The 25,000-nt window shown below is 36.5% G+C and overlaps 1 protein-coding gene across 1 annotated transcript; it reads left to right on the top strand.

The window, feature by feature from the left end:
• Positions 1-4,409: 4,409 nt before the first annotated feature.
• ANP32B (acidic nuclear phosphoprotein 32 family member B) lies at positions 4,410-24,389 on the top strand. Its single transcript, XM_087923200.1, has 5 exons — positions 4,410-4,433; positions 4,984-5,133; positions 20,513-20,635; positions 21,724-21,919; positions 24,214-24,389. The coding sequence occupies exons 1-5, from the start codon at positions 4,410-4,412 to the stop codon at positions 24,372-24,374; spliced, it is 654 nt and encodes a 217-aa protein (XP_087779326.1). The 3' UTR covers positions 24,375-24,389.
• Positions 24,390-25,000: the final 611 nt, after the last annotated feature.

Raw genomic sequence — 25,000 nt, 5'->3', positions numbered from 1 at the left:
GTGTGGCGCGCGTCCCCCCCCCCTTAAACGGGCAACCGTCGCGTGGAAGTAGGGGCGCGCGCGCTCTTTCCCGGCGCCGCGCCTGTTTTGCCGCTGGCCGTGCGCGAGCTCGGGCCTTCACTCCTGTCTCGCGTCCTCCCCTTTAAACGGGCCGCAGCTGCAGAGAGCCGGCCGCGCGCGCCCTCTTTATTCCGCTCTCCTCACCAAAACCGTGTTCCCGCCAAAAACGTCTCTCCTTTTTAACCCGTCGTAAAGGGAGGGTGCTTTTCGGCCAATTCTGATGGCCTCCGTGGTAGAATTTGAAAGATTTGTGATGATGCGTTTCGAGTGGCGACACGCTCAAGGTGGCCTCGAAGGGCTTTTGTGGTGCGAAATATAACAAAATGTTTTGCAGCCTAATTTTTTAAAAAGCAGTAAAGGGGGCGATACTAGAGTCTTTAATGGGTATCTTACCAGGACGATTGGACCAGAAAAGTATGTTCGTGCTCTGAAGTCGTTTGATTAAGATTATTTTTAAATAAAGGTTCCTATTGAATATAAATATCTTACCATACATAGTTAAAAGATAAATCAAAGGTTTTTCCGTTTTTTAATTTGCCTGCGGTTTCCTAACATATCTGAACTTTAAGCCATGCTGTTGCTTCTTTTTTTAACCCTTTATATTTTTCAACAGTCTTCATATGTACTCTGATGCCAGGAGAAAAAACCCCTACACATTTCACTTGTTTATTTTAAGGCAGGAACTATAAGTTGTCCATGTGTCTCATCTCTGGCATCCTAGTAAAATATTTGTCTGCCTAAAAATATTAACAAAAACCAGCGTGGTATCCCAGAAAATAAAACAGGTACATAATTGTACTATACAGTTTGTATCTGCTGAGTTTTGGCTTCAGCTAAAGTTGGAGGCCATTTTTGGCAAGTATCTTAAAATTGTCCTGTCTGTTACTCCATTCTTATGCATCTGTCAGCCCAAGGTAGTTTCAAGTCTACTCAAAAGAGCCTGTAGAGAAGGATTATTCTCTTTTAAACTTGGAATGAAATAAGATTATTCAAAGTCACCTTTGGTCTTGATTTTTTTTTTTTTGCTTCACCTATGGATACTTTGAAGAGATGAATAGTATTCTTTAACATAATATACTTGCCTGTGGTTAACTTAACCATGATGACTTTCTTTAACGCTGAAACGTAATAGGAAGAGAGAACACTATCTGTACCATATTGTACAAAATTAAGCTGGAATATATATCTATTAAACTAAATGTTGCTAAGGGTTTTGTTAATTCAGCCACTACCATATTCCTTTTAGGGCCCTTAAAAAAGCAGATGGCTTTTTAAATATTAAAATATTTATATTTAGAGAATTTGCCAAATTGTTTTAAAGTGTAGTGCAATATTCCTTAAGTGGTACAGATAACATTTTATTAATGTTTATACAAACATTGCTCAATCATTTGTAAATATGGAAAGAATATCTACAATTCAATATGACTCACGTGTATTTAAAAACTTTTTGTAGAAGTTGATCATAAAGATCAGATATTTATATGGTGTCTAGTGAAAGGGCAAACTATTCCTTTTCTTACACTGATAATTTTATAACAATTTACTTCAAAATGCATTATTATATTGCAAACTTTGAAAATACCTTGTTTGGAAACACTATGAGTCTACTGTATAATCTGTGCTGATTTAACAGTTTGAAAAATACATAGTTGTGTTACGGGGAATTGCTTCCTTAGCAGTGAATTTGGCCTCTACTTGATATGCTTTAAAAGTTTACTCAGAACATGCAGGCAGTCTTGTTTTAATTTCATAAAATTACTTGACTAGAAAAAGGAACATGAATTGGCTGTTCTTATATGCTAAAATAAATACGAAATATAATGATAACAGGCAGTCAGTCCTCTATTATATATAGACAATATGTTTTAAAATACTGGTAGGAGTAAAATATAGCAAATAAATTTTGGACATATTTTGTTATTCCATTTTTAATCTACATTAATTATCATCAGTTTGTGTGTATGCATGTGTGTGGTTACACACATAAGAGCCAACAATAAACTCAGCTGCAAAATGAAGTTTTATCATTTTTCATACAGTTCCCAAAAATGTACTGGGGGATGTCACAGGCTCATGCAAATAGAACTTTACGCATTTGAGGCAGATAGAGTCAATTAATGTTCATGCTCGCTAGACTAATTGAAATGACTTGCTTGTAGATTTTTATCTAATTCAAATTAGGTAGGTATGCTAGTACTGTATGAAATTCCCAAACTAGTTAAAGACGAATAACATTATTTTTACAGGGGAGATACACTGAGGTAAATTAGTAGAGGGCCAGCAGAGATTTATTTCCATTAAGAGAACCCCCAAATTTATATTTTTTAAACTTAAATTTTGTTTGTTGAAAGTGAAAATATGAACAAGCACAGAGACAGATTTTTTTTTAAAAAAATCTAATTTTAGTAATCAGATACAGTTGTTGGAGTGAGACAGAGAGTGGGAGAGCTATGCTGATTGGAAAAGCTCCAAAGTCTGCCTAAAGCCAGATTTCCATCCTTCATTATCTTCATCAAATTTCTAACTTTCACAAGTAAATTATATAATTCTAATCAAATCTACATCTTGGCTTATTTTTACAAGGTTTTTGTTAGAGCAGATTGTTTTCTTACAGTAACAGTAGTGCAGGTATAAAGATTTCCTTATCACTGACAGGCTGGATTCTTCTGTCTTTTCCTGGAGATTTTGTCTCAACTTATTTTGTCAGGATAATGTTTATCCCCAAACCATATTCCCAGAACTATAACCAGAACTATAAGTGTTCTGATCTCAGTACTTTTAGGTTCTTTTCCCATAGGACTTGCTATTCTTGTGTCATACTTTTTCCTTCTACCATATTTCCTGCTGATCTGTCTTTAAGGTCTACTCCCTTTAATAAGAGGCAAAGACCTATCAATGTTAGCTTTCAAGGACTTTTTCCATTGAATGAAAAGTAATGTTTTGATTCTATGAATTTATAAGCATAACTGCCAAAGCCTTCATTGTTATATTCAGTCATCAACACAAACTGATATGTTTCATATAACAAACATATTGTAACATAGCTTAAGCAGACTTTTAGAGAAGTTAGTGTCCGATTATAATACTGATGTTAAATTTAAAATGCCCACAGATTCCACATCATCATGCTAGCCAAACCAATGAAGGAAAGCCCTTAGCCATCTTTTTAGACATGAGTCAAAATGGAATGATAGAGCCTGTTGCAAATTATTCTTATAATGTCTATTGCTTATCTTTGTTGCACGTCTCATGTGATCTCAAAGAAAGAAACTGCTTTAGATAATTAAAAGGTAACCATTGGTTTCATTTATCTGCTGCTCTAGCTCCATAGCTCTGTAATTAGGACATTCAAAATTCTCACTGAATAGTTGTCCAATTAAATGTTCATCCTATTTTGTTTTCCTATTAAGCAGGGGGTGGGGAAACCTTTGGTGGCTAAGGATCATATTTAATGTTTGGGAGAAGGGCTACAGTAGTCAATGTAATTATACTAATTGGTGGGACTGGTTTACCTTTTTAGTTTTTTGGGTCATGTGGAAGATTTTTAAGCCTCTTTCCTGGTAGGCAAAATAGGAGACACCCTTTCAAATAAACGGTTTTAAGCATTCAGTTCTTTATATGTTAATATCAACACCGTGAATTTGAATTGGAAATGGGCTGTTAGTAGAGGTGACAAAGTACAGTATTACTTACTAGTATGATATGATTGAGCATATTTTTTTATTAATGTGTTTGGCTTAAATCAGTGCTCTCCAATCTCTCCAGCTCTGAGGACTGGCAACAGCAGGGTGGGGGGGAGGGGAGGGGGGTGACTTTACATGCGCACCCGCCACAAGCACAAATGGAGCTTCGCATGCCCACTGCTTGTGCGGCTTGGGTTCAGGATGCAGACTAGGGATTGGGGCCCCCTGACTTAAGTCATTTTAGGGCTTATTGTCTATTTTTCATGTCAAAGACAAGTTTTTAGCAGTGGTACTCAAGACAGCTAAAAAGGGAAGCTCAAGAGCTGTAGATTGTCAGTTCTGCTCTAAGAAATAGGAGAAACTTTTGGACCCATCATTTTCACTAGAGGCTCAATGGTTGCTCAACAACACTTTTTATCATCTTTGGCTGATAAAGCCACTATGACATAATTGGACACAAATAGCTCTGCAGTAGTTATTCATGCTCTAGTAACCTCCTATTTGTATTATTACAGTATTACAATATGCTATACTGGGAGCTCCTTTTGAAAACTGTAAAAACTCCATTTAATTAAAAACAAGATACAGTAGATTATAATTAACTTATGCAATTACATTATACTGTTACGTTGCCATCTATACTGTCAGGTCTAATTGAAAGTGATGGGTATTAATATACATAAAGATGTAGGCCTTGGTGCAGCATATCCGAAAGAGCATGTCCTGTATTTACCAGAATTCCAACACCTTCATCCAAGGACCTCCTCTGGGTGCCTTCATCTAGTGAACTTGGATGATTGCAAAAAAAAAAAAAAATCCACTTGTAATGGTGTCCTGGCTATGGAACACAGTGAAGTTTGCGTGTTGCTTCATTATGGAATTTTTAAAATGTATTTGTATCCCCCTTTATTATTTTTACATGTAACAGACATAACCAACACACTTCTCATACTTTCCTCACAACAATCACCTTGTGACATATGTTGGGCTGAGAGAAAGTGACTGGTCCAAAGTCACTCAGCTGACTTCTATAGCTAAGACATCCTCTTTATTATTGATTAACATTGGTGTTCTTGGTTTGTTCACATCTTTTATATTGCTTTATATGTTGCTTTGCATTCCATTATTTTACTGTTTATAATGTTTTAATTATGAATCATCCATAGAATTCCTGATATTGATAGTTATAAAAATACAACAAAAGAAATAATAACTTCATTGTATGTATGTGTTTCAGGTTAAAGAGCTTGTTCTTGATAACTGCAGATCAACTGGTGGTGAAATTGAGGGACTCACAGAAAAGTTTGTGAACTTGGAGCTTCTCAGCCTAATAAATGTTGGACTGTACTCTGTCTCAAATCTCCCTAAACTCCCCAAATTGAAAAAGGTAATGATCTTGTCAGTTCTTTTATTGAAGGGCAGAATATCATGAAAAAGGTCTGTATATGGTCATTAAGAGTTGACTCCAACTTAATAACATGCAACTCAGTTTGGAAAGGGAAAAAAATCCTCCTTGTATTCCTAATTATTATTTTATAATAATTCTTATACTAAACCTTTTGGGACTAAGCTCCCAGCACTACCTGATTGTCTAGTAAGATCTGGATGGTAGGATTCCCTTTGGGTTTACAGTCTACATGAGAGTTACTACAGTATCAACCATCATGAAGGTGGCCCTTTTCTCTTACTGCTTTTCTGTGGAACGATCTTCCCTGCAGAATTAGATCAGTGCTAATTATATTAAAACTTGGCTTTCCCAGGAAGACTTTAAAGTTTGAATCCTCCTTGTAGTATGAATGATTTGAATCCTTGTAGTATGAATAATCATATAGTTAATATGATTATTCCTTAGCACAGAAAGACTTGGAATAGGTTTCTGTTATATTGTGTTACTGGATTTTTTTAACCTGTTTGTTGAATTGGAGTGTATGGTACATAGAACTTGCTACAGTTGAAGCAACATAAAAGCTTAAAAAATAGTTCCAGCCACTATATTTTATCTTATTTATCTTTTTTGGATCCTGGTTCCAGTTGTAAAACGTTGATTGATCTTCAAAGCTTTGAAATTCTCTGGAACACAGTACAATTAAGTTTGAGGAGAAAGTGATAAGAAAAATGCTGGAATAATGAACATGTGTAAAAGGAGCCATTCTGGGAAAGCCGCTATTAAGCTATGCATTTATTTGTGTGTTTGGGAGATGGGTTGCTAGGAATGGAGATAAAAAATAAATGGTTTTTAAGGCTAAAAAAAATCACTTTATATTCAACGGCAAAGAAGATGCTTTAGAGCAGGTGACTGGACGCAGAACAGAACTACAACTCACAGCAGAAAGATAATATATTCATTCTCTAAAGCAAAGCTGGCTGGGGAATTCTGGGAGTTGAAGTCCGCCAGGCTTAAAGTTGCCAAGGTTGGAGACCCCTGCTCTAAAACACCATTTTGTCCATATCAGTAAAGGTTACTCTTGCACCTGTTACTAGCAACAAGATCTGTACCCTGTTGTAGATTTGGAGAATGAAACATTACAAGTACCTTATAGTCTCTGTGTCTTGCCATTTAGAAATGAAAATGGTAATGGGGGAGGAGCCAAGCATTAAATGCTTTCAATTAATAAAAATATGAGCTGGCAAACTTGATGACATTTCCTAAAAGGTACAGTGTTTATAAATGAATAGATGAAATCGCCTGTGATTATAGCTATTGTATGGAAGAAGTACATGAACATGCTTAATCAATATATCTTAGAATACAAGGTACTCTGTGCCCTATATTTCCCAAATAAGAGTAGTACTAATTCAGAATTAAAAATTAAAAGGTGCTTCAGAGTGTATTTAAGTGCGTACTTAGTATCTGTCTGTAGCTCCTTAAAGAAGTTGCAATTTTTCCCAAGAATTCTTCGCCTGTGTCCCTTAATCCTGAAAAACTTACGTTTGAATCAAAGACTTGCAAATGGATGCCACATTCATACCTGCGTATACTCTAGGCCACTTGATCCAACAGAGAAGAACCTCATACATAATCTCAAAGTCTTCAGAGCCAAGATCTGGGGTAGCCTCCAGTGGTGGGATTCAAATTTTTTTACTACCGGTTCTGTGGGTGTGGCTTGGTGGGCATGGCTGGGTAAGGATACTGTAAAATCTCCAGTCAGAGGTGGTGTTTGCTGGTTCTCTGAACTACTCAAAAATTCTGCTACAGGTTCTCCAGAACTTGTCAGAACCTGCTGAATACCACCTCTGGCAGCCTCCCATTGCCATGGTCTTCACCCTACCAAGCAAGATAACAAATCTGTACTGAAAGAGACTGCAACCGTAATTACATAAGACTTATTTCTTCTGAGTGCTAAAGTAGTGACTTTTGATGACTTGCCATCTGATCAACAGGTTTACTCTTCTGATTTGAAGGAATCAGAAAGATCCACTCTCTTATCTGGATCCCATGGTTGGAGATCAGTCAGTGGGATCTCTGAAGAAAGTCAAACACATCCTGAACAGTTGATCAGGTTGCGTGTGGCTCTTGATCCATAGTTAAGAGAGCTTCCGGTGGCAGGACAGGGCAAACGGAGGTGAAGAAGACTGTTGCAGTCTTTGAACACCTTTTCTGGCGCCAGGAGCGATCCCCCAGGGATACACGAACCCCGGAGAGGTTCGTGTCAACGTGGAGAACCTCGAGCGGCAGAGTGGGGAAGGCAACCCCCCGACAGTGAAGAGGGAAGCTCCCGAGCCCGGCGCAAAAGAGTAAGCTGTCATTCTATGGCGGCTTCAAGTCCGGTCTGCCACTTGAGTGAATAAGCAAAGCAGTGACAGCCTGCGAGGTCGAGAGTAACAGGAACAGAAAAACGGTTTATAACTTGGAACCTTTGAAGACTGAAGATAGCAGAATGACAGAAGAATGACAGCGTAAATACTTCTCTCCTGGTTGTGATTAGCACCTTTCAGAAGTCGGGCGGAAAGCGGCCAGAAAAGCAGTTGGGAAAATGAAAGGACTATAATGGAGAGCGGAAGAGCCTAAGCACAAAAGTGAAAGCGCAGATTTTGCCCTGTGAAAGGGAAGCTCTGGAGAAAGAGGGAGATTGCTAAAACCAGGAGATTGGAAGTCCGGAATTGGTGAGGGGCTTCATCTGATTTTTGGACCTTTCTTTTTGACTTTACTTGAGAAAAGGGAGGCGACTGAGGTGAAAGAATACTGGCATTGATAGAGTCTGATGAATCCTCAGATCTGAGCACAACACAACTATCACATCTATTTAATATTGTGGAGAAGACAAACTGAGCATTATATTGGACTTTGGAAGATTTGTATGTTGATTTAAAAGTTGGAAAGCAAAGAAAGAAGAAGAAGCAAGAGGAAGAAGGCAGAGACAAACAGAAGGCTGGGAAAGACGGTTTTGGGACTGCAGATTAGTCAGCACATTACACCATTTGCTGATTGGAAGGCTGAAAAGAATCCTCTAGCTGGAAGATGGACTTTTAGCTCACCCAAATTGCTTTCTTTATTACGTGGTACTACTTAATATTTCTAGTTTGGCACTACTTTCTCCTTAAGATGACTTCCTTGCTTTTTGTTTGTTGATTCTCTGAAGCTGTGGTAATCTCTCTCCTACCCTTTCTCTTATTGTTTTGCCCCCTGCCTCCCTATAGTATCTCCTAAATAGCTTACATAATTCTACTTATGGGGGGGGGAAGAGGGGGGTATACTATTTTTATAGAGTTAAGAGATTACTGTTGTAAGTATTAATAGAAAAGAGGGATAAACTCTGTTAGTCTAACTAATTTATAAATAGTTTATATCATTTAAGACATTTCAGATTAATTCCTTAAAGTGTTAATTGATGTACTATTGCTGACCAATTTTCTTATTACATAGACTAGAATACTGTAGTAGATATCTATTTATGATATAGGGGAAAAGACTGTGGAGTGAGATATTAAATTGAAATACGTGAATAGACTTTCAAATACAAGACCCAAACACTGAATGGTGATTTGGGATAATATATCTAAAATTGTGCATCAACAAAAACAAATACTTAGAGAGATGACATCCACGACAACTATGGCCTTAAAAACAGGAAGGAAGGCTAACCCGACTCTATCGACTACGTTGACATCCACCCCACCAACAACTCAAAAAACTATTGAGGAGTCCTTAACAGGGGAAAAGCAGCCTAATGTCCCCAACATTAAAATACAAACTTCCTTATTATCCTTGCAGGAAGCTATATCTAAAATGCAAGAAATGATGATTAAAAATCACAATGAAACTAGAGCATATATAAGCGAATTGAAAGATGAGATGGGGAAACTGAAGGCTGAAATGAAAGTGGATATATCGAAGGTGGAGGGTAAGATAGGGTCTCTACAGCAGGCCATGGAGAAAAACGAAGTGAAAATAAAAGATATAGAGAGTAGAACAACACACATGGAGACTAACTTTGAAAGGATGGATGAGGAATTTAAAAATGTACTTAGAGAAACGGAAGACTCACTGGTTCACCTCGAGATGGACAAAGCAATGGCGTATTTAAGGTTCCAGAATGTGTCTGAAGCAAAAAATGAAGAATTGGAACATTTGATGGCAGAAATATTGGCTGAATGGTTAGGAAAAGAAAAAGATGACCTAATTAAAGAGTTTGATGAGGTATATAGGGTTAGCACAAGCTATGCCAGACGCAACAACTGCCCAAGAGAAATCCATATCCGCTTCTCTAGGAGATGTCTGAGAGATTTAATTTTGAAAATGTCTAGGGAGGAAACGATATCATATAAAGGCAGAGAAATTATGATTTTAAAACAAATTCCAAAGAAAGTGAGGATGATAAGACAAGATTATAAATTTCTAGCTAATGATTTAAATAAAAAAGGAATCCAATTTAAATGGTTAATCCCGGAAGGGATGTTAATTACGTGGAAAGAGAGGAAAATCAAAATAGAATCGATAGAACAGGCCCAAGACTTTTATCAACAGCTCACGGATATGAATGGTCAATCCACTAAAGAAGAACTTAAAAGGAGACCACAGGAGGACCGATATCGTCACAGAACCCAAAAGGAACAACTTTCTCCAATTTCAGGAAGTGATAAACCACAACCTGGAAGAGAAGAGCAAATCCCACAACAACAACAACAACAACAACAACAACAAGAAGAGAATCGAATTATTACTAGACAAAAATCTAAGCAGACATAGATAAAGGGTGGAGGGGAAGAAGTTGCTCTCCATCAATATAAATGGATTAAATTCAATATCAAAAAGAAAAAGGATATTTTCAAAACTTATTCAACATAACGCAGACATAATATGTCTTCAAGAAACACATATTTCAAAAAATGATGAAAGACATCTAATTTGTCCAAAATTAGGGAAACTTTATATGGTACCGGCTGATAAACACAAGAAAAAGGGAATTGCAATTTACCTAAAACAAGATGTAAAGGCAGAATTAACCTGGTCGGATCCCGAAGGAAGAACTCTGGTTATACAAGTTTGGATAAACCACATCACATTTTTACTTGTAGCAATCTATGCCCCAAATGAAGACCAAGGGAAATTTTTTAAACACCTCCAACAAAAAATAGTAGGCTTCGAAAAAAGGAACATTTGCTTGATTGGCGATTTTAACTCTATTGCAGACTATCAAAAAGACCATAGTAATATGGGAAAAAACAAGAAGGGGAAAAGGGAACTTTCTGCGGCATGTAAGGAAATGATGAAAGAGTTAAATTTTAAAAAATTATGGAGGGAACGGAACCTTGAAGAGAAACAATTTACATACTATTCCAATCCACATAAGACTTGGACTAGAATAGATACGGCCTGGATGGATTTGGATTTGGCTAATGAAATAAAAGAAATTAAAATCCTACCAAATGAATGGGCTGACCACAACCCAATACAGCTAATTTGGAGAGACAGGAGAGGAATAAAAAAAAGATGGACACTAAATACCCAAATAGTAAACGAAGAAGAGTATATTAATAAGCTGAAAGAGGAGCTAAACTATTTCCTAAAAGATAATAATAATGAAACAACTTCAAAACAGAATATTTGGGATACTGTGAAAGCAATTATAAGAGGTACAACAATTTCCTATAATGCTATGAGAAACAAGAGAACTTATGCCCAACAAAACGTATTACAACAACAAATCAAAGACTTAGAAATACAATCACAAAAAACCCCTAAGATCCAAGGAATACAAAACCAGTTAATATTAGCCAAACATAAGCTGAATTTAATTGAACAAGTTAAAATAGAAGTTAGTTTGAGAAGGTCCAAACAAAATTATTTTGAACACGCTAATAAACCAGGAAGATGGCTATCTTAGAAACTTAAAAAAGGAAAGAGACTGATACACCAACTAATAGACGAGAAAGGCATACCACAACATGAGATTGAGAAGAAAAAAGATATTATATTAAGCTATTTTCAAAGATTATATATGTTAGTGTTTGGGGATAAACCCCCAAGCAGAGTATGCAGCAGCAGTCAAGCCAGGCAGGCAAATGAGAGAGAGAGTGGGCCCAAGAGTATACACACACTGGAGACAAAAACACTGTTTGTGGTTTTAAAATAGTTATTTAATTCACACAGAGATTAAGAAGTGTCATTCAGTCCATATATCATTATCCAGTATATCCATCCAGTTATCAAGTCCATTAACAGTAAATACAATGTCCTTATCTGCTTGTAAATCTTCTCCTCCCGATACCTTTCTCTCAAAGACAACGCTGAATCCTCAGCTCACCAGGTAAACAGTCTTTGTGTTCAGTTGAAATGGTATCTGGCACAGTAGCCTCCAAAAGCAAGCAGATAGACGTTCCAACACAGCAGACCAGGAACAGAACCAGGTGCATCCAGAAGCCGGATCTATTACGTTTCCCTTCCTACCTTTATTACTGCCTGCAACCGCACCCACAATGACATTGCAGTTTCTTGTGCTTAAAGCTACAAAACACTTAATCCTAGGTTTACATATTTATTCAACCCAAACCTGGTTGGTGTATCCATATACCCAACAATATAAAAAACAAGAAATCAATGAAGACAAAATAAGAACTTATCTGGAGAATACGAATGATAAAACAATAGGGGAAGGAGAGAAAGAATTATTAAATAAGGATATTACATGGTCTGAGTTGAAATCTGCAATGGAGAACCAAAGTAATAATAAATCCCCTGGTCCAGATGGGATTCCAGTAGAATTGTACAAAGCTACAATAGAGTTAGTAGGGCCACTGATGCTGGAAGTGTTTAACGAAGTACTTTTGGCAGCCAAAATGCCAGACTCATGGAGGGGGCGTTGATTTCGTTAATTCCGAAGGAGGATGTAGATGCCAGATATATTAACAATTATAGACCAATTTCACTTTTAAACGCTGATTATAAATTATTTACCTCAATTAGAGCGAATAGAGTAAAACAAGTTTTAAATTTATACATTCATGAAGATCAAAATGGTTTCCTTCCGTCCCGCCAAATCAAAAATAATTTAAGAACCGTTATTGATGTCTTAGAATATTATGAAGTTCATCCAGAGAAACAATTTGCACTCATGTTTTTAGATGCGGAGAAAGCATTTGATAATCTACATTGGCACTTTTTAATACAAAAAATCTATAACATGAGTCTGGGCACTAAATTCAAGAACATTATCACAACAATTTACAACACCCAACAGGCCAACATACTAATTAATGGTGAACAAACAGGCCCATTAAACAATGAAAAGGGCGTTAGACAGGGTTGCCCCCTCTCACCCCTCCTATTTATACTTGCTTTAGAATCATTGTTAACGCGGATAAGACAAAACTCTGAAATCCAAGGAGTAAGGGTCAAAGCAGAGGAATATAAACTACAGGCGTTTGCAGATGATATGGTTTTCTTCCTAGAGGAACCCATGGAAAAAGGACATAACCTAATAAAAGAACTAGAACAATTTGGTTCAGTAGCAGGATTAAAGATCAATAGAAATAAGACAAAATTAATGACTAAAAATCTAACAGAGAATCAGAGGAAAGAATTAGAAAAACCATAGGGATACAGGCAACAAAAAAGGTCAAATATTTAGGCATATGGTTAACACCACATAGTAAATCGCTCAAAGAGAATAATTATGATAAACTATTACAGCAAATTAAGAAAGACCTAGAATCCTGGAATAAGCTGCAGCTTTCTCTACTGGGCAGGATTGCCACGATCAAAATGAACATCTTACCAAAATTCCTTTACTTATTCCAGACAATCCCAATTAAATTACCAAAAAAATTTTTTGAAGATATAAATAAGGTAACACTTAAATTTATTTGGCAAGGGAAAAAAGCTAGAATCAATATTAAGGCTTTACAAGATGCAAAAGGTAGAGGGGGGCTAGCGCTTCCAAATTGGGAATTATATTATTGGGCAGCCAACTTATTATGGTTAAAAGACTGGGTTAATTTACTCAACAAAAGAACTTTAGCCTTGGAAGGGCACGATCTTCAGAGAGGGTGGCACGCATTTCTATGGAAAGTGGGGAAAACTAAACAGTCGTATTTTCATAGACACCTTATTAGAGATTCATTATTAACTAATTGGAAAAAAATATGCAAAAAACATTATTTAAAAATTCCGATTTGGCTTTCAACAATGGAGGCAATGGTTCATCCCAACAATTTGGATATAACAAAAACGACTAAATATAAAGATTTATTAGACCCTCTAGGAAAATTAAGAACTCGACAGGATTTACAGGAACAGGGATTTAAAATCGACCAGTGGTTATATATACAAATCCATAGCAGATACAAACAAGATATCAAAGAGTTTGGAATCTATAGCAAATTACAATATTTAGATAAAATTTTATTAGGATCAAATAAAAAGAATATCTCTAAATTTTATAAATACTTATTGGAGGTAGAATTAGAGCAAGAGATAGTGAAAGGGAACATGATAACGTGGAGTAGGAATATTGGAAGAAGCATTACATTAACAGAATGGGAAAAGATCTGGAATAGAAACATCAAGATTACAAAATCGGCGGCGTACAAAGAAAATATGTATAAAATATTATATAGATGGCACTTACCCCCTTCGAGGTTGGCGAAGATGAACCCTAACATGAGCTCAAGGTGTTGGAAATGCAAAAGCACTGAAGGAACATTTTTCCACACATGGTGGTCTTGTAAAATTACCCAAAAATTTTGGCAAAAAATCAGAAAATGGTTGGAGGAGATAACTAAAGAACAAATAGACTATAAACCAGAGTTCTTCCTGTTAGGGATCTCTGATAGATATTTATCCAAAAAGACAAAATATGTAATAATCCATATTCTACCTGCGGCTAGATTAGCATTTGCTCAATGTTGGAAATCACCTCATACACCTTGAGAGCAAATGGTTATTCAGAAAATTTGTGAGTGTGCTGAAATGGATCCATAGTTAAAGTAGATCCCATCTGAGTAGATGGCTTGTATTCTATTGTCTTCAGATGTTTATATGCCAGATATATTGATAATATTCTGGCTTTGTTGAAATCAATAAAAAAACATGGCAAACATCAGCCTCTATTCCTCTGAACAAAAAGCTGTTGCATTAAAAGAGGTAATAGCTTTTTTTCTGGTATTTGGCCTTCAAATCATTGGTAGTTGAGGTTGCACCTAAAAAATCTGTATGCAAAGTGTCTTATGGCCCTTACCGATAAAGGAGAACACAAATTGAATACTTTTCATATTTTTTTTAATTGACAACAAAGTTATTGTTTAGAATGGCAATTTCCAAGCTTATAATGGCTAATATCAGATTTTTCTTTGTGAAAAGATGACCTATTTTCTATTGTATATGCTAGATGATAAATGAGACCTTGCTTCCGTTTTCTTAGCAGAGGGCTCCCAAATCTCCAAGCAGCAGATGAACAGCGCTGGATATAACACAGCTGCCTAAGTGGCTGATCACATTAAAAGGAGTTATTGCTCTCCACTGCTACATCTGATCAGGACCATTGGTGTCCCTTGAGATTCAGAACATAATGGAAAATCTCCTACTCACCACACAAGTATTTTTCTTCTAGAGTATAGCTAATGCTATGGAGAAAGTCAAAATCCAAAACACTGCATGAGCGTGGCAATCATGCTAGACAATAGCAGTGTCTCTGCTGCAAATAAGACCCATAGTTGGAATTAAGCTGCCCTTCTCTAGCATTGCAGTTGCTATAAGCTAGTGGGCAACATCAGGGAACAACTTTTCTCAAAACTGCTGTCTCCCTTTTTCTTTTTACAAAAAACTTTGCAGAAATACTCTTTGATTTTTAGCATATAATCTCTAGGATCATTGCTTCAGTTCCCACTGGCAGCTGCTCTCCAAAGATAGAAATCCTACACTACAGAGTCTTAGTCTCAACTTTGATAGCTATGGAGCATACCATAGAATTCAAGCCTTGCAGTATTGTTTATCCTTTCCAGTTCTGCATTGAAGTGCAGAACTGTATGAAGTTTTGCTCAAAACAAAAGTATGATCAAGTACCATGTGAATTGGAATTTATTATTTTGTCATCCTCAAAACTGACAATGAAGTGAAGCTAATAGATCTTTGCAAGTCATCAAATAATATTTAGCTCAATAAATTCAGGATAGTCATATTTCAGATTAGCTTATTTTGTTCTGATGGGAGAGGAATTGTTTTCCTGAATGGATCCTGGAACTAGATGTTTCCATATAATATGCTACAATGTATGATTATATGTCTGCATCTGTTTGGGATACACATTCCCCCCATGTTGACTATTGGCTGCATTGTGCAACATAACATAGAATTCTTTTATTGGCCAAGTGTGATTGGACACAAGGAATTTGTCTTGGTGCATAGGCTCTCAGTATACATAAAAGAAAAGATACATTCATCAAGAGTCAATCATAAGATACAACACTTAGGGTACAATAAGCAATCAAATCATACTAGGAAACAGTCAATATAAATCATAAGGATACAAACGACAAAGTTAGTCATACAGTCACAAGTGGGAGGGGATAGGTGATAAGGAGTGATGAGAAGGTTAATAGTAATAGTAATGCAGACTTAGTAAATAGTTGGACAGTGTTGAGGGAATTATTTGTTTAGCAGAGTGATGGCATTCAGGAAAAAACTGTCCTTGTGTCTAGTTGTTCTGGTGTGCAGTGCTTTATAGTGTCGTTTTGAGGGTAGGAGTTGAAACAGTTTATGTCCAGGATACGAAGGATCTGTAGATATTTTCATAGCCCTCTTTTTTACTTGTGCAGTATACAGGTCCTCAGTGGAAGGCAGGTTGGTAGTAATTGTTTTTTCTGCAGTCCTAATTACTCTCTGAAGTCTGTGTCTGTCCTGCTGGGTTGCAGACAATTATAGAGGTGCAGATGACAAGACTCAATAATTCCTCTGTAGAACTGTATCAGCAGCTCCTTGGGCAGTTTGACCTTTCTGAGTTGGCACAGAAAGAAAATTTGTGCTTTTTTGATGACATTTTTGATGGTAGGTGCTCATTTTAGATCTTGTGATATGATAGAACCTAGAAATTTGAAGGTCTCTACTGTTGATACTGTGATGTCTAGCATTGTAAGAGGTGGTAGTATGGGAGGATTTCTCCTAAAGACTATCACTATTTCTACGGTTTTGAGTGTGTTCAGTTCCAGATTGTTCCGGTTACACCACCTCCTGTCTGTATGCAGATTCATCGTTGTCTCAAATGAAACCAATCACTGTTGTGTCATCAGCAAACTTCAGTATTTTAACAGATGGATTGTTCGAAATGCAGTCATTGGTATATAGGGAGAAGAGAAGTGGAGAAAGCACACAGCCTTGGGAGGCTCCTGTGTTGATTGTACAGGTATCGGATGTGATTCCGCCTAGCTTCACCTGCTACTTCCTGTCTGTTAGGAAGCTTATGATCCACTTACAAATGTGTTGAGGTGCCGCTAGCTGGTTTAGTTTAGTTAGAACATTTTGTTACTTAACATTTAACATGTTATTTACATTTAACATTTTTGTTCAGCTTGTTCAGTGTATCAACAAACAAAAGGTACGGTTTTCCTATTCATGCACCTTTGGTTAGATATTTCTCATGGAAGTTAACGTATTATCTATTTAATGGAGTCACTCAGCACCCAGATGGATGCCCCAATTTTCCAACATTATACCTCTGAATGGTTGCTTCAGTGGGAAACACTCTCAGGGGACTTGTTTGTTGCTATAAAATAGTGTTTTTTACAAGAAAATGGACACGACCTGGTATCATTAGAGAATATATTTTCAGTTTGAAGCAATTAGTTTTGTATATGGTTTCTTTATCCCACACTCCATTGCTATGGTAATTATATCAGTGCATGAGTCCTCTGATTGCATCTTGATGCCTGGTAGCCCTGATTGCCAGTGCTTTTGTCTCTTTTCTCACTGTACTTTTCATTGCCAGGCAGGAGGGACTTTTTTTTTTGGACTGAATAATGCTCAAGTATATCACTCAGATCTTTCCCTGACTTTTATAATGTAACTCCTTGCTTAGCAATTTGGATAAGACTTAAAACTATCAATCTTGTTTTGTAGATTAGGAATGGGGGATGTTCTCTCCATGTCTCTTCTTTTATTTGATCATTTCAAAGGTTTCTGCCCCCCCCCGCCCCCCGTACTTATTACCTCTTAAGATGTACTATAAAGTCTTTGGTTGTTGTTGGAATTCTGTTCCCCAGTAAATTCTGCAGAATATTTTTCTGCATCCCTTAATGTAGTAATTTATGAAAACTGGAAGCAACTACCCACCTCTGAAATATTCTATGTTAGAGGGGAGTGTTGAAGTTGTTAGATAGATTTCTCCATTATATGCTCCCTCAGGGATGTTCCCTTGGTGAAAGAAGAGCCTGAATGCAATTCTAGGAACCACTAGGCTTTTCCATATTCTAAACTTTGCTCGCTTTAGATTTGGCGTGGAGGGGGGGAGAGGGGAGGAAGAGAGAGAGAGAGAGAGACACCCTACCTCGGGCAACAAACTACAAAATAAAATATTAGAAGTCAGTGGCAAACAACCTCTGCATTATATTGCCAGAAACCTTTTTTGACATGTCTGAAACTTTTAAAACAAATGATGACACAACCTAGAACTAAGGAGAAATTTCCTGACAATTAGAACAATTTATCAGTGGAACACCTTACCTCCAGAAGACCTAAATGATGTAAATGCTCCAACACTGGAAGTTTTAAGACGAGATTGGACAACCATTTGTCTGAAATGGTATAGGATTTCCTGCCTAAGCAGGGGGTTGGACTAGAAGACCTCTAAAGGCCCTTTCCATCTCTTATTCTATTCTAAGGAGGTTAATATAATTCTGTGGGGAAAAAAAATGTTTATTGGCAATACCCAATGTCTATGTTCTAACTCCTGGATATACAAACATGGAAGTCAACTTGCTTGCATAATAGAAACCAGAAGATGGAAAAATGCGCTCCAGATGGCCAGGTCAGCCAAGTTAGGCTGTCAAGGTTCTGCCCAAGTGCCTGGAGGCTGTGTGATTCAAACTATGAATTATAGGGGTTAATACTAAAATGAAATAGGTGTGTCATTCAGCTAGAGGACATGCAATATATAAGGATCTGATTTAGTACACTCAAGCAAAAGAAAACCTAAAGAGTAAGGTGCACAAAACTCATAATATCTAGGAACATAAAATTGCAGTGAAAATTGTATCAACAAATTTTGGCATCTTTCTACTTGGAAGAATAGAAATAAATAAATGAGAATGAGAAGCAAAAATGTTACAAAAATGTAAAAGGAAAAAGATTGAAATGGCTTTCAGAATAAGAAAAAACATGGATTAAAGCCTGAAGGACATACAGAAACCAAACACCAACTTCAAGGAATGGTAAAGAAATATATCTCAGTAAAGAGTATCAAGATATGGAAGAAATCAAAGAGAAAGAAATATTTGTATTGTAAGAAGTTCAGCAAGACTACAGAAAAAAAGCACAGCTAAAATAGGAAGACTGAACAAGAATAACAAAATATCTATGTGTATAGCAACCAAAAGCTACATTGTGTTGATGCATCCTTTAGAGATTCATTTTATACTGTATATTACTGAAATAATGCATTTTATCTGCCCGGTCTTTGGTTGTAATAATTGTTTCTTTAGAGCAAAGTTAAGCTGATACTGAATTTCTACTTGGGTTACGCATGTTTAACAATTGCTTTGCATTATTTTATGGAGTGTATTTTTTCACTTTCATTGCCTTTCATATCCCTATGACTTAATTTTACTCATAAAATTTAGGTTTGATCTAAAAGTATAATTATGTTAATATTTCATATATTGTTGTAATTCTTTTGTATCTCTTTCATTTTATGATATTTTATGTTGCTTTTTGATCAAAGGAACAATTTTGTTTGTTTGGGAAAACAATTGAACTTAAAGGAAGATAGAAAAATCATACTGAAATTCTTGACAAACAGAATTATAGAGTGACAAACATTTGTAGAGAAAGAATACGTTCAGTAATTGCTTTAGAAAATGAGATATGGGAATTGTCACTCTCAGCCCAACTTACTCATAGTTTGTTGTCGGGATAAAGTACAGGGAGCCCATATAAGCAATCCTGAGTTCCTTGAGAAAAGGCAGGTAATATAAACATCACCAATGTGATTCTTCAGCTCTAAACAGGAAATGACAAGGTTCAGGTGAAATAGCAATTCAGTTGTTTAATGCTGCAGGAGAAGAAGCAGTTAAAGCACTAAAATTCTATTACCTAATAGAAAACAAGGAAGTTAGATCTGTCTTAGTGCAATTGCTGATAAGACATGACACTGCAAATTTGAAACCTTAAAAATCTTTAAAAGATATTGACTTAGACTTACCCTAATTAACGTGTTTTCCCAAAAATATGACCTACCCTAAAAATAAGCCCTGGCTTGATTTTCACACCTGCACTTAATATAAGCCCTAGTTAAGCCCTGCCCACTGGCTGTACGAGGTGAGGCGCATACATAAAAATCAAGCTGAGGTAGGAGAGGAGCTGTTCCACGTGTCCCATACCCACTTAACTTAGGACCGCTAAAGCCAGGCCTCCCATTCCCCGATACCTGTTGCACCATTGCTTGATTTCTGTGACTGTTCACAGTTGGATGCCACATGATGCATTGTGCCAGTGCCACACCGTGTCTGGTCACAAGTGGCTGCAGAAGAAGTTGGGCACTGGCACGACAGGTGTCAGAGCATGGGTGGCCTGGCTGCAGTGGTCCTAAGGTAAGTAATTAAGATGTTCCCTGAAAATAAGACCTGGTGCTTATTTGGGGGCTCAAAAGAAAATAAGACCAGGTCTTATTTTGTGGGAAACATTGTATTTTAAAACATAGACTTGTTTCCAAGCAATATTCAGGTTGCTGCAATTCTGTAAGGAAACAACAAATATCCAAAAGACAATTTTCACCAAGTTGCAGTTCTTGGGACTCCACTGAAGAAATCCATCTAGAAAAACGACCACATGGGCCTGTCTTTCTTGATTTGGGTGATAGACTGGATCTTGTTTGGCAACACTGTATGGTTGTATTTCTTATAATGTAAATTAACAAGATGTAATTCCTGGCAGAACTGCATTTTAGCTAAGTAACCGAACTATTTAAACATCTCTTTATTAGTCTGCTTTTTGTTAGTACTTGATAATGAAGACTGCCTGGCCATCAATGTTACTTATACTGCATCTTTAGACTTCTTGAATTCTAATTGCATTATTGCTAATGTGCCATTTCCCCTGTGTATCTCTTTTCTCATTGCAGCTTGAACTCAGTGAGAACAGAATTTCTGGAGGCCTTGATGTATTAGCAGAAAAACTTCCTAACCTCACACATTTAAATCTCAGTGGAAATAAACTGAAGGATATTGATACTTTGGAACCATTGGTATGTCATGAAAAGGTTATTATATGTCTAAGTGGAGTTAACAATACTAATACCAGTGGTAGATGTTGAACTCACACTGAATGTGTCCGAATCACATGTGTTACATTTTGTACATAACTTTCAGCATTTGAGCCTAACCCCATTTCAGTAGCTAATATCTTGGAAAGGTATATGCTTTCCAGTAGGCATAAGAAGATGCTAGTTCATCTTAAAGAGAGCATTGAAATGTTTGTGCAGGACAGTTTAATTTCTTTGTCGACTGTTGGTATAATCTAAGTTAGCATTGATACTATATTTCTATTCAAGATTATTGTGTTTTCATGTCAATACATGTGATTTCTTTCTGATTAGATGACACTTTTTTTCTGGTAGATTATAATTCTTAAATTGTTCTTCTACCTCACAAAAAATCAGAATATTAAAGCTGCTTAGGTCAGTTGTAATGCCAGACAACAATAACTTATTGTTACAAATCATCCTAAAATATTAACTAATATGGAACTATGTATTAGAATAGGAGGAAGTCATATTTGTACACAGTCTGCTTTTGCTATTATCCAACCTAGAATATAAGAGTTCAGTGTGAGATAGAAAGAAGTGTCTCATGGACAGGGAAGAAGGGACTTTTCATTTTAAAAAAAGTAGAATGTCAAGGAGATGGCATCACTAGATCTTGTTTTTCTTTTCACACAAAAAACAGAAAGGGATCTTTCAATGAACTGAAATAGCTTTAGATTAATTCACACCGATTAAGGGGGATTTCTTTAAAAATGTTTTAATAATAAATGTAATATTATATTATATAACATTCCTGTTATGATATTGACTAAGTGAAAAATGTATATGGTAAGTTCAAAATTCAAGGCTTGTTTTTTAGGGATGTTAGGTTAATTACATTGTGAAATCATATTTAATTTGGAATGTCATGAAAGAATAAGCTGTATTAGCTCAGTACATGGCTTTGGTTATCTCATTCGCCTCCTGATCCAAACTGAAATTATGAGCATACCTTGCCAGGTTTGTGTATGACGTCAATATATTAATGCTAATGTTAGCTTAAAACTAACAAAAACGTATTTTTAATTCAGAAAAAGTTGGACTCTCTGAAGAGCCTTGACCTGTTCAACTGTGAAGTAACAAATCTAAATGACTACCGAGAGTGTGTCTTCACACTTCTTCCACAACTCACATATCTGGATGGATATGATCAGGAAGATAAAGAGGCTTCTGACTCAGATGCTGAAGTAGATGGTTTTGATGAGGACGATGAGGACGATGAGGAAGGTGAGCTTAATCATATTAATTGTGGATTGTAAAAGGTTAATTTTTGCCTATGACCAAGGTCTGCCTCATGTAAATATGATATTTGAGTCATTTGGAGCACTGCATTAAACTAATTTACCAAATTTGAAATGTTTTCTGCCATATGGTAGCTATGAAAAGTCTACAAAACTCTGTTAAAATACCATATTTTTGAAATGTAAAAAAATCAGACCAAGATATAGCACTTTGGATTTTTTCCACCTTTAATATAACACATAAGCTGTACAATTCAATTAAAAAAGAAAGTGAAATCTTTTAAGGGTGGAAACAACAGTAAAAATGTACAATAATATGGTTGTATAACTGTACACCCTAAAAATGATACTTTGTTAAAGCACCTTTTGATTTTATGACAGCATTCAGTCTTTTGGGAAAAGAGCCTATCAGCATGGCACATCTTGCCTTGGGAACCTTTGCCTACTCTTCCTTGCAAAAGCGCTCCAAATTTGTCAGATAATGAGGGACTCTTGTCAGACTTGTCAGATCTCTCCACAGACTTTCAATTGGATTCAGGTCTGGGTTCTAGATGGGCTATTCCAAAACATTTATCTTCTAGTGAATCCATTCTTTTGTTGATTTAGACTTATGCTTTGAGTTGTTGTGTTGAAAGGTGAAATTCCTCTTCATCTTCAGCAAAGACCTAAAAGATTTTCTGCCAAAATAGTCTGATATTTGGAACTGTTCATAATTCCCTCCATCTTGACTAAAGCCCCAGTTCCAGCAGAAGAAAAGCAGCCCAAAGCATAATGCCACCATCACGATGCCTCACTGTTGATGTAGTATATTTTTCGTGACACACAGTCTTGTTTTTGTGCCAAACATACTTTTTGGAATTATGGCCAAAAAGTTCAACCTTGATCTTATCAGATCATGACACATTTTCCCATATGCTTTTGTCAGGCTTTTGTAAAATATAGCTAGGATTGGAAGTTTTTCTTTTTAAGAAAAAGCTTTGGTCTTGCCACCCCACCCCATAGACCAAACATATAAAAATAGATGATATTGTCGGCACATGTAGTATACAATCAGTACTTTCCAAAAATTTCTGCAGATCCTTTAATGTTGATGCAGCCTCTAGGATCAATTTTCTTCTTGTTTTTTTCATCATTTTGGAGGGACATCCAGTTCTAGCTAATGTTACTGGTGTGCCATATTTTCTCAACTTGTTGATGACTGTCTTCATTATGTTCCATGATACATCAAATGCTTGGAGATTTTTTGTACCTTTTTCCTGAGTGGTACTTTCCAACAATGAGATCCCTTTGATGCTTTGGAAGCTCTTTTGCAAGACTGTGGTTATTGCTGTCAGAGGCAACTGAGTAAATGTCAGAAAAATCTTGGTAGAACAGCTGAACTTTATATGGGCTTGATCAGAGTCACTTTAATTGATGTGTGTACTGCAGGTGTATACTGTGTATTTACCATGTTTGAATGTGATTGTTTAATTGTAAACACAGCCACATCCCTGCATATAAAACCATGTTATTACTATATTTAGTTATTTTTCCCCTGAAAGATTTCAGTTTGTTTTTCAGTTGAATTATGTTATGCTATGCTACGCTATGCTATGCTACACTAAAAGTGGAAAAAAATGGAAGTGATTTATCTTGTTATGATATTTTTACGTTTCAAAAAAACCTGGCATTTGTCTGTAGATTTTTTTTGTATCCACTGTATTTGAATCAAAAATACTTATGTGAGCTGAGAAAGATCAGTTTTAAAGCATAGAATAACTATTATGGCTTATATGATACATCACAAAACACATCACTTTTACAGAAGAAAAACTGGAATGTGATGTTCCCTTTTATTGCCTTTGCCTGATTGTATGGTTATAACTCAATTTGCTGTTTTCTGAATTGATGGGCAGAGTTACCATTGGGGGCATGGAGCCTGGTGGATGCCTAGTGAAATTTGTAGGGATATATGGACACTTAAAGGGATAACATGGGGGATCCAGATCATAATATATTAAGGAATCTGTAGTAATATAGTACAATGTTGTAACAGATTGCAAATTATTACCCAACCTCTCTTAGACTGACAATTTAAACTCATACTGTCTTTCATTCTGCTTAACTTATAAATTGCAAGTCTGGATAAAATTTATGAAACATTAGTCGATATCAATATGTGCTCTTTTTAGCAGTTGTTTGTAGAATAATATCTAAAAGGAAATCCTTTGAAATTAATATCATTGTGATTTTATGATAGATTCCCTATTTGATATATATAAGCTCTTCTGTTTTTGTCAGAAGATGATGATGATGACGATGACGACGACATATATGAGGATGAGGACGAAGACGAGGATTCATTTTATGGTTTCTTTGGTTATGAAGGGGGACAAGATGAAGAAGAGGAAAATAGTGGAGAGGTTGGTTTAAAATATTGTTTTCTCTTTACTCTGCAGTAAAATTTTATGCTTATTTATCAAATTACAAGAAGAGTAGCTATTCTTTTTATTACTTCTAGTACTATTACAATCATACCATCACGCCCCAAATGATTCTGAGACGCTTACAACAGTCAAACAAATTACAACAAAATCAGTGAAACATAAAAGTTAGATGGCAAGTATCTCCCTTACCAAGTGCCTGGATGAAGAGCCACATCTTCTCAGTTCTTCTAAAACAACAGTAGAGTGTGGATCATCTGTATTTTGAGGGGGATCTTGTTATAGAGAACAAGCACTGCTATAGAAGGTGCTCTTCAGAGGTCCTGATAGGTGGATCAGTGGAACCTGGAGCATGCTGACCTGCAGGATCAAATCAACCAGGCAGATGCTGTGGGATTCAGGTGCTTTCAAGCAACCAGGCCTACCCCATGTAGAGCTTTATAGGGCTTTTATAGAGAGAGCAAGCCAGGACCCTGCCACCTGGAACGGGCCAAAAATGGGGCGCACAGAGGCTGAAAATGGGGCACGCAGAGGCCAAAAATGGGGCACGCGGAGGCAGCTATGGCAATCCCTGCAGCCTGGAAACAGCTGATTGGGAGGCCGATCCAACCAACAATCAGCTGCTTGTCAGGCTGTGCTGAAGC

The sequence above is a fragment of the Pseudonaja textilis genome, chromosome 2 (assembly GCF_049901715.1).
Source record: "Pseudonaja textilis isolate UNSWEBS1 chromosome 2, rPseTex1.2, whole genome shotgun sequence".
Classification (NCBI taxonomy): domain Eukaryota; kingdom Metazoa; phylum Chordata; class Lepidosauria; order Squamata; family Elapidae; genus Pseudonaja; species Pseudonaja textilis.
Note: the sequence above shows the minus strand (reverse complement) of the source record. Positions and strands in the feature narration are given on the sequence as shown.